Here is a 16725-nt window from a genome sequence, read left to right on the forward strand (position 1 = left end):
CTCCTATACAAGGTGCTCTGTTAAGTAAAACAATATTGATTATCAAAATAGCTCTCAGGTGAGAGTGAAGGCATGTAGGGCAAGTCCACAAGCTGTTCTGAAAACAAAATGCAACTATATCCCACAGGACTTCTGAGCATCAGAAGGGAGCAATCACCCGAGGCAACATGCTTTGGAGATGGGGGGGGAGAAAAAAAAAAAAAAAAAAAAATCAGAGGCTAAAAGGTAGTTAAAAACAGGCAGAAATGTTACAGTCAAAATGTTCTCCTGCTCCAAGGAACAGAACATTACTGCTCTCTGATATTTCGGGGCTGGAAAGTCCAGGAGAAAAAGTGATCTTTCAACTACTGCCATTCTGCCAGTGATTAATGCTTCATTACAGTCTCAGAGGGCAGCAACACATCCAAAACTGAATCCACTAGACAAACTAGTAGAAAGAAAGGAAAACATAAAAGGGAATTGTCTCACAGTTGAGGTCTGAGTGCCCCTGATCACAGATTTATTTTACAAAGAGCTACATTTTCCACCCCCATGGCAAATTTGACAGAAGGAACACATGAACCACTCCTCTCATCCATGTCGGTAAAAAGCCTGGCAGCTTGGCCCTCCCCTTTCACCAGGAGTGCAGACTAAGACACCAGGTTTTCAGTGAAATAACTGATGATAGGGTGATGAGACACTGGAACAGGTTGCCCAGACTGGTTGTGGATGCCCCGTATTGGAAGTGTTCAAGGCCAGGCTGGATGTGGCTTTGAGCAACCTGGTCTGGTGAAAGATGTCCCTGCTCAGGGCAAGGGGGTTGGACTAGAGGATCTTTAAAGGTCCCTTCCAGCCCAAACCATTCTATGATTAAGATATCTCACAAGCTTTGTTCCATCACCTCTGTAAGGAGTAGTATCTGCCAAAACGTGGTAACGTCAAACTGCTCCAGTTAATGCAAGGCATGCATATTCCAAAGAGCTTTGTGGTCCCTCCACCAGAAGGGAGACAACCAGAACATCCGACAGCTAGAAGCCCTCCTGCTGTCCAAATCTGAACAAGCATGGCAAGACCATGACAACACATACAGATGTCATGGCCAGCTGTGTGAAGAAGCCACGGGAATTAAGGGGCTCAGCATTTGGCAGGCCTGGGGCACAGCTATTATTTGAGGTTGGTTACAGAACACGCTGCACAGCTGCTGCTAGTAGCAAGTACAGCATAAAAAGGGAGTAGTCTGTTCACACTTTATTATAGATTTAGGTTTTGGGGTTGTTTTGTTTTTTTTTTTTCCCCTAGCAGGTTACCTTAGCTGTGCTTGTGCCTTCAGCTGATGCAGTATTTAAGACCCCAAACGAGATCTCACCGTAAGCCTGGCCTCACTCGGGATTGCATGATTACATTGATTCAGCCCTGTTCCCCATCACCTACCTGTAGCAGCTCTTTTGCAGAACCTCTCTTTTCCACATCCATTTCAAGACAGCGATTTAAGAAGTCTCGGAATATGGGTGAAAGCTTTTCTGGATTCTGCAGTTCTGGAGTCCCGTTAGTAGCAATAAGATACAGGGCCTAAAGTAAAAACAAGCACCAAAGAAACAGGAGGTTATGAAGGTTAGACTCCATCTCTGGATTACAGAGACACCCATTTCTCCTGCCCCTCCCCCCAATTCAATGGGGAGGAAAAAATCCCCACCTTATCAGGGTGACTAATCAATGCTTAAGTTTCAGCAAACAGAATAGCTGCCAGCCCTATTTTTATGTGGATGGGATCCAATCCTTTATTGTTTTACCCTCGTAATCTGGGTTTGGATCCTGCAGCCCTCTCAAGGGATTAGGAGGACAAAAACAACATTCCAGACCGTGTTTACATAGGGAAGTTAACTGGCATGACTCTACCAGTGCTAGACTCCTGCAAAAACTATATCCTCATGGGAAGGTACCCCTGAATAAATAGGAGATTTTGTTCCGTCAGTACTTTGCCTGAATGCACAAGGCCTAAAAAGTCAATACTATAAAGATGCAGTTGGCTCCTTATAGAAGATCTCCAGCAGACCCTCAAGCAGCTTTTAACATCCTGCAGAAACAAGCAGTTTTTGCTACTGCTTGGGGACGAAGCATTCACACACACACACACCCCTGAGAACCAAGGAGCTCAGAATTCATCCATTTCAGGGTTTCATGCAAGAAACTTCCTGGATGGATTTTCAAAGGAAACGGAAATCTGTCAAAGACTTGTTAATATGGAGGCCTTTTGAGCATGTCACTCAGCACATCCCATGGGAGCAGTCTGATAGCCTGGGAATTGGCAGAAGTTGAGTTAAACGAGGCCAAAGTACTGTTACTTAGCCACCCTCGTTTAACCCAACACCCAGTTTCTTTCCTTTCGCTCTTCTCTGCTGCTGCTCTTCTCTCCCAAAAATCACTTCCAGTGCAAGAGATGGAGACAAAAGTTAAACAGAATTTTTCTAGATCCCCTCATCCTGTGTAGCTGAGGGAGAAGCCATAGACCTGGCTTATATTAAGAGCAGTTACGTCCCTACAAACTGACAGCATCTCCCCTTTCATTAAAAACTAAACAAGGGAAAGACGTCAGGAGGCTTAAGCCCTGTCGAAAGGCTTATTAAGCTTGTAGCTTTATTTGGAGCATGCAAGGAGGAACAATCCGCCAGCAGGAAAAAGCTCCGTTTATAGAACAGTAACATGTCATATTTTTTAACTTAAGGAGAACTCTTCCCTGCTCACAGGGCACAAGGATTCAAGAAGTCAGCTGCTTTGGTGCCATCAGGTACTCTTTCTGCCTATATCAGCATCTCCAGAAAGTGGGAAATTATGAGTGTACATGATCTAACTCATCAGAGCTGACCAGGGGGTCTGCACAGGAAGAACCCGCACCTCTGCTACCCCAGAGGAAACTATGGCTTTTAACTAAAACTATCTCAATCTTCTCACTACAACATCTAAGGAGATACAGGACTGCAGGTGGTGAAACCGCACTGGATGATTCACCTGCCTCCTCTAGAGCCTAGTTTCACCAGCAGGCTTAGCGAAGATCTGAGGGCAAGAGATACTCGCTTACTCTCAGGGGATTCTCATTGAGGTAGGGGGGCTCTCCTTCGATCATCTCGATGGCCATTATCCCCAGCGACCAGATATCCACTTTGGGCCCATACGCTTTCCGTGTCACCACTTCAGGTGCCATCCAGTACGGGGTCCCCACCATGGTGCTGCGTTTGCTCTGCTCAGGAGTGATCTGGGCACAGAAGCCAAAGTCAGCTGGAAAATTAAAGAGGAGGGGAAAGAAACAAACTTAGACATCAGCAAGTTTCTCCAAAACCAACGCTTACTGATGCCAGAGCTGTAGTACACGTTACCCTGCTGCGCCGTCTGGTACGTTGCTGCTGCAACTGTGAAAGGAGAGGTGGTTTTGTGGCTAATACAGAAGACGGTGTTGAGAAGTAAGTTTCTAAATCTGACTCACTGAGGCTATGAGGATTACAGAGCTGCTGACTTGTCTATGTGAACGATGGGGATCAGGAAATAACTGTATATGGACGTTGAGACACTTGACTGTGTTTGCAGCATTATGCAGCTGTAATACACTATGTAATATATGATCTAAAGACTGTTCCTGGGTATGTGAAAATAGAAATTAATGCACAGTCTGATCTAGATACACCCCCCAACCCACATACTGTATTGTCTGGTGATAATTTCAGTCCCAGAGATATAACTTCCCCAGTAGATGTATCATCTCAAACAAGATTTGCTTTTACAGAGCAAACAGTGTTCAGAATACATTTAAAGTACCTAAATTTATACTGATTATTTTCTTCTAAGAGACAGAAAGAAGGAGAGCCTTCACACAAAGATTGCTGGGTCCTATGTCTTATTTGTATTTGACTTACCAAAAGAAAACTAATTCTGTTCTTGTGAGCTCAGCAGAATCAACACAGCAAGATGCACTGCCCATCTTGACCCCCTATGGCACCGCAGGTCTAATTTTAGGCAGAATGATGAAAATTAAACTGATCCCTAGCTGAGTTTTCATCAAGGGCAACAACCAGGAAAGGTACATATGGTTCATAAACAGAGCAAATTTCGAGCAGAGCCAATAAGCAGCTCAGGACCAGAAGGTTACTGCATCATATCCACAGGGACTTTTCTAACTTTAAACTACAGCCCAGTACCTGCATACTGCGCTCAAAGAAGTTATTCCATAAGAACAGAGCACTCTGGCCCTGATCAGCTATTCATCGCTAACACTGTACCATCTGACTGTACCAAAGTACAGCTTTAGTCTAAAAAGCAATTATGTGCAAAAAACCCCCACCTTCTTACTCAGCATATCTGCACTGTGTGAATTTTGAGTCATATCTGCTGTCACTGCCAACAAAAATAGATTTATTTATGCCTGTTGGGTGCTAGCCAACAGAACCGAGAGAGAGAGAGAGAGAAAGGAAGCACAATTCTGTTAAAGCTATAGGTGGAAGATAATCATTCACTAGTTTCCAGACTTATCTCTGCATGGACAATGACAAGCACAGCAGCTACCTTAGCACTCAAGGGGCAGAACAGTCTCAAGGTCTTCATTACTGGTGATAACACAAAGAGGAAACAACATTTAGAGTCCAGTCTGGGTTGGTGTTGTAAGACTAAATGTTTTCTAGTTACACAGTTTTCAATTCTGCCTCCACTCCCCCTGCCCCTCAAGTACCTGCAGTATTTTCCAGACTGAAGAGATTGCTCACAAATAAAGACTTCTGCCCTACACCTTCAAACCCAGCTTTCTAGACTGGAGAGCATCAAAATACTGTTATTTTAGTCCACAAAAACAGATGGCCCAAAGCTAAATGAACCCCAAACCTCACTTCGAGTCTGGTATCAGTTCACAAGGATTCATGCTTGCCAATCTCCATTAAAACCAATGCCACACAAATACCTACAGGAGCATTTCTACAGCCTCTTCATTGCCACAGCATCAAGCACCTCAAACACTCATCTCCCTAATAGGCCTGGCCCAGAGCAGATAACAGGCCTGGGCTGATAACTCAAGTCACCACCAGCAATGCCCCCCGCATACTTAGTTTGACAGAGCCATCCATTCCCAGCAGGATGTTGTCACTCTTGATGTCTCTGTGAATAACTTGGTTTGAATGGAGGAATTCCAGAGCTTGGAGACACTGGGGGGAAAAAAAAATTAAGATATTCTTACTGTGCATGAAATTATTCACCAGTCACAATTAGCCAACTAACGGACTCTAACAACATGCATTTTGAATAGCAAGGGCTTAGTGTCTTAGAGTGTCTTAGTGTCTTTCATATATTCAGTATGTGCAGGGCTACAGCGAGATATCCCACTGGGGTCAGCAGGTCCTAACAGGACAAGTTAGTCCCAAAAGACCTGGAGAACAGGCATAACCAAGGGGATTCCAACTCCATTTTGCCCTCCAGTCCTCCCTCTAGGGTGAAACACGTTAGACTTGCATTAGGATTGCATGCTACAACCTCCCAGATGAAATCCATCCTCTGAAAGAAGGACTGTTGCATTACAGAAGCTGGAGACAACTATTCCTGTGGAGCCAGAGACAAATTGTGGAAAGCCCGTGTCCCTTTCCCAATCACAGCTCCCTCCGAGCACGAGTGCCGCTTTACCTCTCGGCACACAGCTGCAATTTGTCCTTCGTCCATGCAGGTCTCTGTCACAACATCTGTTAGGGAGCCTCCTGCCAAGTATTCCATGACCACCCAGAGCTCTTCTCCTACAAGGTAACTGAAGACCCAGAAACAGATTTTCAAATCAGTAAGTATGAGCATGCCACCGTTTACTTAGCCAGAATGCACTGGGTTTTAAAGCTATCTTAGAAGTGCAGAGAAACCATGAGGCTTGAGCAGCATATTTAACAGTATGTCCTGGTTTTGGCTGGGACAGAGTTAACTCTCTTCTTAGTAGCTGGTACAGTGCTGGGTTTTGGATTTAGTGGGAGAATGATGTTGATAACACGCTGATGTGTTAGCTGTTGCTAAGTAGCGCTTATCCTAAGTTAAGGACTTTCCAGTTTCCCATACTCTGCCAGCAAGCAGGTGTGCAAGGAGCTGGGAGGGAGCATGGCCGGGGCAGCTGACCTGAACTAGCCAAGGGGATATTCCATACCATGGAACGTCATGCCCAGTATATAAACTGGGAAGAGTTGGCTGGGAGGGGCGGATCGCAGCTCTGGCATCAGTCAGCAGGTGGTGAGCAATTGCATTGTGCATCACTTGCCTTTTCTTATTTCTTTTTTTTTGTTGTATTCTTTTTCATTACAATTATTATTATTCTTAGTTAGTAGTGTATTTTTATTTTTAATTTAGTTATTAAACTGTTCTTATCTCAACCCACGAGTTTTACTGTTTTTCCTTTCCTCCTCCCCACCCCACTGGGAGGGGGAGGGGGAAGCGGCTGTGTGGTGCTTAGTCGCTGACTGGGATTAAACCATGACACAGTACTGGGGCACCAGGTACTTGCAGTACTTCCTGTACACAGGAGGATCTGATCACAACCTGAATGAGCAGAGAGAAGGATGAGCGCAGAAAGTCGAGGAGAGAGGTAGTGGGAGAGCAAGCTACAAGTCTCCTGGCCATAAAAGCAACGCTAAATTTTTCTGCCATGGAAAGGGCCCAGACTAAGATGGAGACCGACCTTACAACTCCTGGTGCCGCTGGGAGAGAAGAAGAGCTACTAGTCAAGGAGTGGGTCCAAGCGTGCAGTCCAGACACTTGGCACACAGCATGGCTTTTGAGGGCTCTTGCATCAGAAGAGGTGGCTGGGCGCTGCTTTGTTACTACTGGCATCCTGCTGTCCTAAGCAACTGCCTACTTTGCCTAGGCCCAGGGACAGTCCTGGGTGACACAATGGATGGCTGCCCACAAACAACCAAGAAAGAACACTTCTTTTTAAGCATCATGCATTTGAAAATCACCTCAATCTTTTTTACGCTACTAAACTACACTTTGGGATTTTGTCTGAAAAATTCAGAACCGTTCATAAGGGCAAATGAGAATATCTTTCTGGATGCAATAGCAGTTCTAAAGACTTAAGATAAAAGAGGAAAGCCCAAAAGGGCAGGTCTTGTCCAAAAAGGCCTGTAGGAAGATGGGGAGGAGACAGCTGAGGTGAGGGCAAGTTTTCTCAGCCATTTGGGATATTATTCTCTGCTGGGAGCGTGCATGCTCATGTCTAAAAGTAGAAGACCTGGGACGAAGACTTCAGCATTAACTCATTTAAAAAAACCAAACCAAACAAACCCAAACCACCAACCACTTCTGCCTTTTTGGGCCCATCTGGAAAAACATCAACACAATCTTCCATGACAGATACATCAGGATGACACATTCCTGAAGGAAGGAATCATCAGCTTGAAAACTTGAAAACCCACCTTCTCAGTCTATCCTCCCATTTTTAAAGTGAGTGGACAGATGAGTCAAGAGAGAGAGCAGAGAATCTAATTAAAAGCTTCTGCTGGCATTAGAGTTCATCAAGCAGATGTTTGCTTTGCTTTGAAACACTGATCCTACTGAAGAGGGAACAGTGAATTTGCTAGGAGCCAAAGGCAAAAAGCAGGACAGGTTCTAGGGAACAATTAGCTAGAAAGCAACAGTGAAGGACAAAGAAGTTAAGCAGCTCAACTTGGCATGGAAAGTAGACAGAGGTGAAACATCACAGGAATGGGCAGGAGGTACGCTTTGACCCCAAAAGGACAGAGTGCCAACACCTGAGCTGATGAAAACACTCCCCCAAAATAAGAACTGTAGGCTGAGCTGTGTGACAGAAATGTTACTGTTATGGAGAGCTTTTAATATTGGAGACAAAGATGGTATCTTGGTTTGGTGATGCTGAAGACTACGCAGGGAGGCAGAGTCTGGACTTTCTTTCAGGATACAGAGCCCAAGGACTCAGGGCTATGCTCCCGGAGCAGACAGGTCTCCAACTCCACTACAGAACAGAAGCTGATGCACTGGCAGTTTTTTCCCCGGCAGCACAGACTCCAGCAAAATCAGTATCGCCTGCACAGCAGCCCCTCAAAATGAGAGAGGAGCAGCAGAACTGCTTTCAGAAGCACTCCTGCCAACTCTGTGGGTCATCTACCTTCTAATGGGCTCTGAAAACCACCCCATCCACACCCTTCCTTCCTGCCCCTATGCTGTTGCTACTTCTTCATCACTTCTGCCATACCAGGCTCTCTCCAGATTTTATCACCACCCTCTTAACAAATCAGTGTCACCCTGGACATCACAACGCTTCCCTTCGTTGCGGTAGCACCCTCTGCAGCCCAAATCCACTTGACTGTAAGGATGGGGGCAGAATGGGCTCCACCTCTCCTGCGTGACAATCTCAGGTTGGACATGCTGGGAGCAAGCTGGTATCTCTCCGCAGCCAGAAGGGATGGAGCGAGCCAAGAACCACACTGTGAACCAAAGCTGTGCCATGAGCAGCCAAAGGCATATGCCAAGACCCAGGCACCTCAATAATTGATAGATCTGACATAACATCCAGGGAGGTGGAATTAATGGTGGCTCCCCGCCAGCTGCCACCGAGCGAATGTCATTTCAGAAGACTGGGTGGTACCGTCTCGGGGATCTTTTCACTCTCTTGCTGCAGCAGAGAGACCAGTTTTAGTCACTGAGCTGCCTGCTGTAGGCGTGCCTCAAAACCACTCTCTCAGCAGTTCTGGAGACACCACCAGGAAGTCCATACACCTAACGTACTGCCCTCCATGTGACATCAGGCATAGCATGGTATCGCACCTTGTCACCCACAGTCACTTTCCAAAACAAGGCTGGTGTATTGGGTTTGCGTGGCAAGGTTTTGGTAGCGGGGAGGGGGGGCTACACAGGTGGCTTGTGTGCGAAGCTGCTAGAAGCTTCCCCTATGTCCGACAAAGTTAATGCCAGCGGGTTCCAAGATGGACCCGCTGCTGGCCAAGGCCAAGCCCATCAGCCACAGTGGTAGCGCCTCTGGGATAACATATTTAAGAAAGGGAAAAGAAGTTACAGGGGAGTTGCAGTTGCAGCAAGAGAGAGGAGTGAGAAGATGTGAGAGGAACAGCTCTGCAGACACCAAGGTCAGGGAAGAAGGAGGGGGAGGAGGTGCTCCAGGCGCTGGAGCAGAGACTCCCCTGCAGCCCGTGGGAAGACCATGGTGAGGCAGGCTGTCCCCTGCAGCCCATGGAGGTCCACGGTGGAGCAGATATCCACCTGCAGCCCGTGGAGGACCCCACGCCAGAGCAGGGGGATGCCCGAAGGAGGCTGTGACCCCGTGGGAAGCCCACGCTGGAGCAGGCTCCTGGCAGGACCTGTGGCCCCACGGAGAGAGGAGCCCAGGCTGGAGCAGGTTTGCTGGCAGGGCTTGTGACCCCGCGGGGGACCCACGCTGGAGCAGTCTGTTCCTGAAGGACTGCACCCTGTGGAAGGGACCCACGCTGGAGCAGTTCGTGAAGAACTGCAGCCCGTGGGAAGGACTCACATTGGAGAAGTTCGTGGAGGACTGTCTCCCGTGGGAGGGACCCCACGCTGGAGCAGGGGCAGAGTGTGAGGAGTCCTCCCCCTGAGGAGGAAGGAGCAGCAGAAACAACATGTGACGAACTGACTGCAACCCCCATTCCCTGTCCCCCTGCGCCACTCGGGGGAGGAGGTACAGAAAATCAGGAGTAAAGTTAAGCCTGGGAAGAAGGGAGGGGTGGTGGGAATGTGTTTTAAGATTTGGTTTTATTTCTCATTATCCTGCTCTGATTTGACTAGTAACAAATTAGACTAATTTTTCCCCAAGTCGAGTCTGTTTTGCCTGTGACGGTAATTGGTGAGTGATCTCCCTGTCCTTATCTTGACCCACAAGCCTTTCATTTTATTTTCTCTCCCTCTGTCCAGCTGAGGAGGGGGAGTGACAGAGCAGCTTTGGTGGGCACCTGGCATCCAGCCAGGGTCAACCCACCACAGCTGGCAGTAAAAACAAGCTGATGAAAGTCTTTGATGAAGAAGGAGGTGGTCTACAGCTTTCTCTTCATCCATCTGCAAGAGCAGGTAATGTCTGCTCCTGTAAGATGTTCCTCAGCTTCCGCTTAGATAGCTTAGGAAGGCGTCCACCAAGCCCTTCCTATCACAAATACACACTAGTCATAGTCCTTTTTTACTGATAAACTTTATAAAATTTGGTTTTGCCCAGAAGAGCAAGATCATTCATTACAGATTTCTGCACCAGTAACATGCCTCCAACATGCAGACATGAAGTTAGACTGGAAAGAAATCAGTGTTTTCTTGTAGCATGACTGTCATACATCTTCAGCTTTATTCATTGACCTTCCACAGCCCTAGTTGAGTTTGGGGTTGGGGTGAGGGTAACAGTGGCCACCACTTACAGTGAGGATTTGTGGGGTTTATTAGGTTAAGGAAAGTTCTTCAGAAAGAAAGAAACCAAAGGGCAGGAGTTTGCTTTGCCTAACACTGGGCATCTGATGCCTGTGTTTAGATGCCTGAGTTTAGAGGCAGGGCTCTGAGGGCCTCTTTCACACAGCAGAAAGAAACTGGCACCTCCAGAAGGTAACTCAGCACAAGTGGCTGCTTGTCTGCACAGGAAAACTAGTGTCACTGTCTTCAGAGCCGGATGCTTCTAAATTCAGCTCCTAAGTACTGCTGAATTAGGCCATGTCATTATCTTAAATGTCACAGCACACCTTCGTGCAACACTGGTCACTTAGCTTTTCTGCTGCAGCGTATCTGAAGCACAAATGCACTACTTGCACAGTGATGTTTGGGGGGGACGGTAAACCAGCCAGACCTCTTAACCACAAGCAACTAGGCCATGCAGGTAAGAGAGGATAAAGGACAGGAAACCCTTGCATAAGGGCAGCAGCTGAGGCAAAGAGAAGCAAGAGAGCTGGCTTATACCGATAACTATCTTGCAGCTCCCATTAGGGACCCAGAAGGAGAGACACTGTCAAAAACAGAACCGCAAAAAAGAAACCAGGTCCCACAGTGGCAAGCACATCCTTCCTCGTATTTCCTTCTGCGACAGCAGTAGGCAGAAGCCAGCAAGCAGCGTTCAAATATCAGCTTAATTCAGCACTCAGGAAGCAAACAGGCACATTAGGCCAGGCAGGAGGGACGCAGCTACCTGGCAACAGGATCTTGCAGTTGCAAAGCTGAAGTGGCATAACAGGCATAAGAACCCCCACGTTCATCCTAGTTGCCGCTCTGTCCATTTGCAGCACTCAAACAAAAGCTAATCCCTCTGAAAAAGATTGGTGAGAGAAAGTGGAGGACAAAAGCAGCAGCTTTTGTCTTGAACTGAAAAATTTGACTATGTGTAGACGCAAAGGAAACCTGCACTTCATCCGCTTTCCCAGCTGTGTCATGCATAGGTTCATACAGATGGGTAGTGAAAAGAACTTCTCCAGTTTGCACACTACGCACTGTGCCACGGGAGGTGGAGCTTACAAGTTTGAGGAGGACTTTAGAACGATTGCTGATCTACAACTCCATAAACTGGATGAATTGGACTGTATGATCCAGGGCCTCCTTTATGTTGATTCTGTTGGTTTCAATGGCCAACCAGAGTCCTGGTTGGACTCAAAAGCAGCAGCTTTTGTTGCTGGAAGTTTGAACAAGACAGCAGGACGTGCAGCTACCCTACAGCTGGGACGTACTGGCTAGACAAGGCAAGTGCATGTACTCAGCGATGCTCTCTCTAATGGGAAGAATGTGTCTCTCAAACAGTTTTGCCAAACCAAAGCCTCTAATCAGCCAGGAGAAATAAACAGTTTCAGCCCAGGTTCAATTCTTAACCCTTCTTTACCACTTGTTTCATTTTACACAGGTAATATCCTTCTGCTCTTTGTAAGAAGAGAGCGTCTGCCCAGCATCACTTCCCTGTGCCCACACCCCGTTCACAAAATTTCAGGAGCAGACTTTCTGTCCCTTCAACAAAGTAGCTCTTTACAGCCATGCGTAGGACACAGCACCATATAAATTCAGCATCACAACTGATGCTGCAGTAGACAAGAAGAACTTTTTTTGGCTAAGACATTAAAAGCCTATTAAAGAAACAGCTGATAAGATTTTGATATACACGCAGAGCAAACAAGTGTGCAAATACTCTCTCAGATTCCCAAAAGAGATTCTAGGTCACATCCCTCCATTGCATCTTCAAAAAAAAATGAGCTGCCAAGATTAAAGCCTGCAGCTCGCTCTATCTAGGCACTCTTTACCCTTCAATAAGCCAAACCTGTAGTTCATCAAGACCGCTAGATTCTGACTTTGAGTGCAGCAGACTGAAAATCCTGCTGCAGCTCGACTGGAACTAGCTATATCTTTAACATAAGGTGAATGACACAGGCTTGACACAATGCACCAATGTTATGTTGATGGTGAATTCAAGCCACCACGCAATGCTTTTGCCTGTTGGGCTTTCAGTACACCCCAGATTTCAATGCTGACAGCTTGTGACTGTTTCCTGGAATTCAAACAGGGGAGATGCAAGAATTTTTTGCACTTTCAAAGGCAGCTCCCTACCCCCAAAGAAGCACATTTACCAGTTGCTCTTTCCGAAGCAGTCAACCTTGAAACAGCTGATGATGGCAGCACTGCTACTATAACCCTTATGTACAGCGTTAACATCCTGTGGGGAAGAGCGCTCTCAGCCACGTTTGTTTGCAGACTCGGGCATTTTACTGCCTTGAGCTATAGTGACCAGAATTTCCATGGCTACACATGTTTATTTTAGAAACGGTTTACACTCAGCACAGCAGCCACTGTGCTGCTTGCTACTGCTCTGTTATTGTCGTAGTCCAAGGGACATCAGCTCAAGAACAAGCAGAGCAGGTCTATACTTAAATAAGCTATTAGGTGCAGCTCTTGAGGTAAGGAGAAGTAGGGATTCAAGGAGGAGCTGTCCCATATGGAGGTAACATATCCAAAGATGAGCAGGAGTGCCACAGCATGTGTATGAGCCCACAAAGCCCAGCTCTGAGCAAGGAATAACCCTGTTCCCTCTGTCTTCCAAAGAGTTCTTACATCTGTACCAGGTCTCCTTTTCTCCCTTTTTCACAACCGCAAGAAAGCGGCTTTGCTTGGTTACGTGTCGCATGTCATTCACCCTCGTCACTGCTATGCTACTGTGCAGAGAACCTCAGGGGACAGTCACAGGGACAAGATTACCATCTAACACTGGAAGGAGTTTGCTCCTCTGCAAGCAGAATGTCAGCATTGCTCAGTGGAAGAGGAAAGGAAATACAAATAACAGTTCAAACTATTTCGTCTCTAGTAGCAGGAAGGAAATGGCTTGTTGTGTCAAATTTGGCAAAGGAGAGTGCTGAAAACAGAGTCCTGACAGCATACTGCTACTGGCTTTGCTGCCAGTATCTAAAGACAGCCTAGATACCCCACTAATACCGACTCAGACACCTGTTTCTCCTAGGATATGGAGAGAGACCATCAAGCCACCCACACCCCAACATGGCCACATGCATTAAACAACGCAAGGTTGTCCTATACCTGCATTAAGGTGCGACAGGATCACTTAAGACAGTGACAAGGAAGTGTTTTCCAGAGTCCCTCTGTGAACTCTTCAAACCATGACATACCTGTCCAAGTAGTTGACAATGTTGGGGTTTTTGTTTTCCCTCATCACAAGGATTTCATTAATAATCAGTTCTTTTTTGGGCTGCTGCTGCAAATTCATCTGTTTGATTGCAACCTGCAGTTAAGAAAGACCAAGTAAAGCATTATTACAGGAGTCCCCTAGAAACCCACCAGTACCAGCATCGATTATTTTAGTCCCACGTTCATGTGAAGCGGGAAAACACTTTTTCATCACGGGTTGCTCAGCCATTTAGTAACTCTGTGAGTTCCTGCAGCCAGTCCGTACAGGAGGAAATTCTTTACGGTGAGGGTGGTGAGGCACTGGCACAGGTTGCCCAGAGAAGCTGTGGGTGCCCCCTCCCTGGAAGTGTTCAAGGCCAGGCTGGATAGGGCTTTGAGCAACCTGGTCTAGTGGAAGGTGTCCCTGCCCATGGCAGGGGGGTTGGAACTACACAATCTTTGAGGTCCCTTCCAACCCAAAACATTCTGTGATTCTATGATTCAGGAACTGGAAAAGGAGGTGAAGGAGTTTCAGCAAAAAGCACAATTATGAAATTTGCTGGTGGATAACCCTGACATTGTACAAATGCAAAGTAGACACGCATTGCTGCAGACTTCCATAAATATATTTGGAATAATGCATACACTTTCCTCTTTAAAAATCCTCCATCTAGCAATAATGGTTTCCATAGATGCTGCATATCTGTCACTACTAGTTTATTATGCATGCATGCAATACGCAGGGCACTTTTCAATATTCAGGAGGGGAAAAAAAAGAGACAGACAGACATTCCTTGTCTCTCAATTCAAGGGTAGAAAGCAAGTGGGCAAAGGGTGGGAGAGAAACTATTTCTATGCAAGTCAACTAGTGTAAGCGTAGGAAGCAAAGGAGCAGAGGGCATATAAAAGGGTTTAAATGGGGACAGGCAGGAATCTTGGGGATGAAGAGACAAACTTCCACTGAGGAACTATCCAGTCTGAACATTTGCTTCTAGCCTTTGTGGTCACAGAAAGATTCTTTACAAATATGAAATGATTCAGGAACCAAAACTTGGGAAATCATTTTTTCCAGTTCTCTGCTCAGACCACTCAACCATGCCTCATTAGTAAGGAAATAAATACCTCATTAAAAATAAGATGTCATGAACCCCTGAAAGACTGTCTTTATTTTGTAGCATCAACTTGAACTTTTAGGACACAATCCAAAATCCACTGCTGTGGTATTCTGGTAACACTTACCTCCTGTCCTGTAGCTACGTCCATTGCTGTGTAAACTGTACCTGAGGCTCTAAACAAGAGAGAAAAGAAAAAAGACACTTAGTTCCTCACAGCAAGACTGAGAGCTTAATACATGCCCCTTCCCACTTGTCTCTTTGAAGTGCTCTCAATCTCATTCCTTTTCATGCAATAATTCCAGTGGTAAATATAATCTGAAGTATTTCTGAGCCAAGACTGCTGTTGGAGCAGAAGCCAGAGAATTTATGGGGAACAAAGCTCCCAATAAGGGACACTATGGTCATTCAAACCCTTGCTGCTAAACCAGCAACTTAGCACAGCTTGTAGGACCATGAGTTAATCCCATTTAAACTGGCATGACTGCACTGCTCCAGCTTGCAGACTGCCCAACATGATTATAGAGCAGATAGGATCAGCTAAAGTAAACAAATGTGGGATTTGTAGTGAGGGAAACGGGAGTTTGAGCCTCAGCACATGGAGCTGACGGCAGATCTCTCAGTGATTTGCCTCACTACAGCCTCTCCCGCAACCCCTACTTTCCCCCTATCCTGCTAAGAGGGGCACAACACCCGTGTCGAGGAGACTTGATTCACAAAGCAAATCTGTAATTTGAAGATTGTCTTGCATGCTGAAAATAAGCAGTTCCTTCCCTGCTTACAGCTATATTTAGCAACCTGATCATCTAATGACATATTTTCTTATATTAAAACACAATCGCACAAAAAACCCAGTCCCTGTGACTCAAGACTTTGCCAGGAAAGGGAGAAAAGCTGGGGGGTGGGGGTGAGGTGGAACCCACCAAAACAACCAAAACCCCCAAAAAATACAAAAGAAAAAGAAAACAAAAAACCAACGAAACAAAATAAACTCTCCAAAGCATCACCAGCAGCTTTTCCAGCAAACTAACTTAGCCTCGTTTCAGCGCTTCCTTCTTAGCATAAGGAAAAGTATAGGACAGAGGAGGAGCGTATACTAACCCTTGTCCAATCTTCTCAAAACAAGTGTACTTCTTTTTTGGATCGCCCACACTCACAATACTTCCTACAAAAAAAACCCAAGAGGATTTTATAAGTACTTTTTCATACAGCTATACAAACCAACTGTACTTTAAGAGCAGCCCCATGGCCACCGCGGGCTCTGCCAAGCCTCATGAACCACTTGCCAGAAGTCCAGAGGCACACGAACACCAAGGAAGTCCTCAGTTATTTACACACATACCAGCTGCGGCATTCCCCTCTCACAGGTATTTCCCTTCAGAAATGGTGGAACACAGACATTAAGCACATTTAATCTTCACTAGTGGCTGGTGACTGCACACTGCTAGGCACAGGACAGGGATACATGGCCCTCACACATGTAAATGCAATTATGTGCTGGAAACCTGCAATGTAAAGTCACCCCCAGCTTCACCACGCTGGATGATCTAAGATGCCCCTGCACTGCAACATCCTCTGAATTTGGAGGCCAGGGCCTCATTCATCTTAAAGTCAACAGTCTGTTGCAAATCTAGCCAAAGATTTCCCTACACCACGACAATTTCTGGCAGAACAAAAGTATTTATGATGTTTCTGTACCAGCACGACTGTAACCATTACTGGCCCAATGACTGGGTTGCAAGAGTCAGGGGGTAAGCTGGAGAGACTCTTCAGAGCGAAATCTCCTCTAGCCTGGCCTGGGCAACGCTCAGCTGCTCTTCTAGGAACCCAACGGTCAGGGCAGGTTTTAGCAGCAGTTGCCACACGACTGCGGCATTGCTCTGGTTTTGGAGAGCAACCCGAGGCAATCTCAGCTCATTCTCCCCTAATGTGGCTGTTCAGCCACAAGAAAGTGTATTACTGCATCCCTCAGAGGGAAAAGCACTTTGCCTGGTATTCTGCAACACAGGGCTGTGAGGGGCCG

General features: G+C 46.4%; 1 protein-coding gene across 1 annotated transcript in view; it reads right to left on the reverse strand.

The window, feature by feature from the left end:
• The window catches only part of PAK1 (p21 (RAC1) activated kinase 1), a 79342-nt gene that overhangs the window by 1507 nt on the left and 61110 nt on the right, over positions 1-16725 (reverse strand). The window contains exons 9-15 of the mRNA XM_050893074.1: positions 15804-15867; positions 14830-14878; positions 13593-13705; positions 5632-5749; positions 5060-5159; positions 3056-3252; positions 1411-1548 (exon numbers count right to left, since the gene is read on the reverse strand). Coding sequence (XP_050749031.1) covers positions 1411-1548; positions 3056-3252; positions 5060-5159; positions 5632-5749; positions 13593-13705; positions 14830-14878; positions 15804-15867 — 779 coding nt within the window. The remainder of the gene's footprint in view (positions 1-1410; positions 1549-3055; positions 3253-5059; positions 5160-5631; positions 5750-13592; positions 13706-14829; positions 14879-15803; positions 15868-16725) is intronic.

Source organism: Gymnogyps californianus, chromosome 1 (assembly GCF_018139145.2).
Source record: "Gymnogyps californianus isolate 813 chromosome 1, ASM1813914v2, whole genome shotgun sequence".
NCBI lineage: Eukaryota > Metazoa > Chordata > Aves > Accipitriformes > Cathartidae > Gymnogyps > Gymnogyps californianus.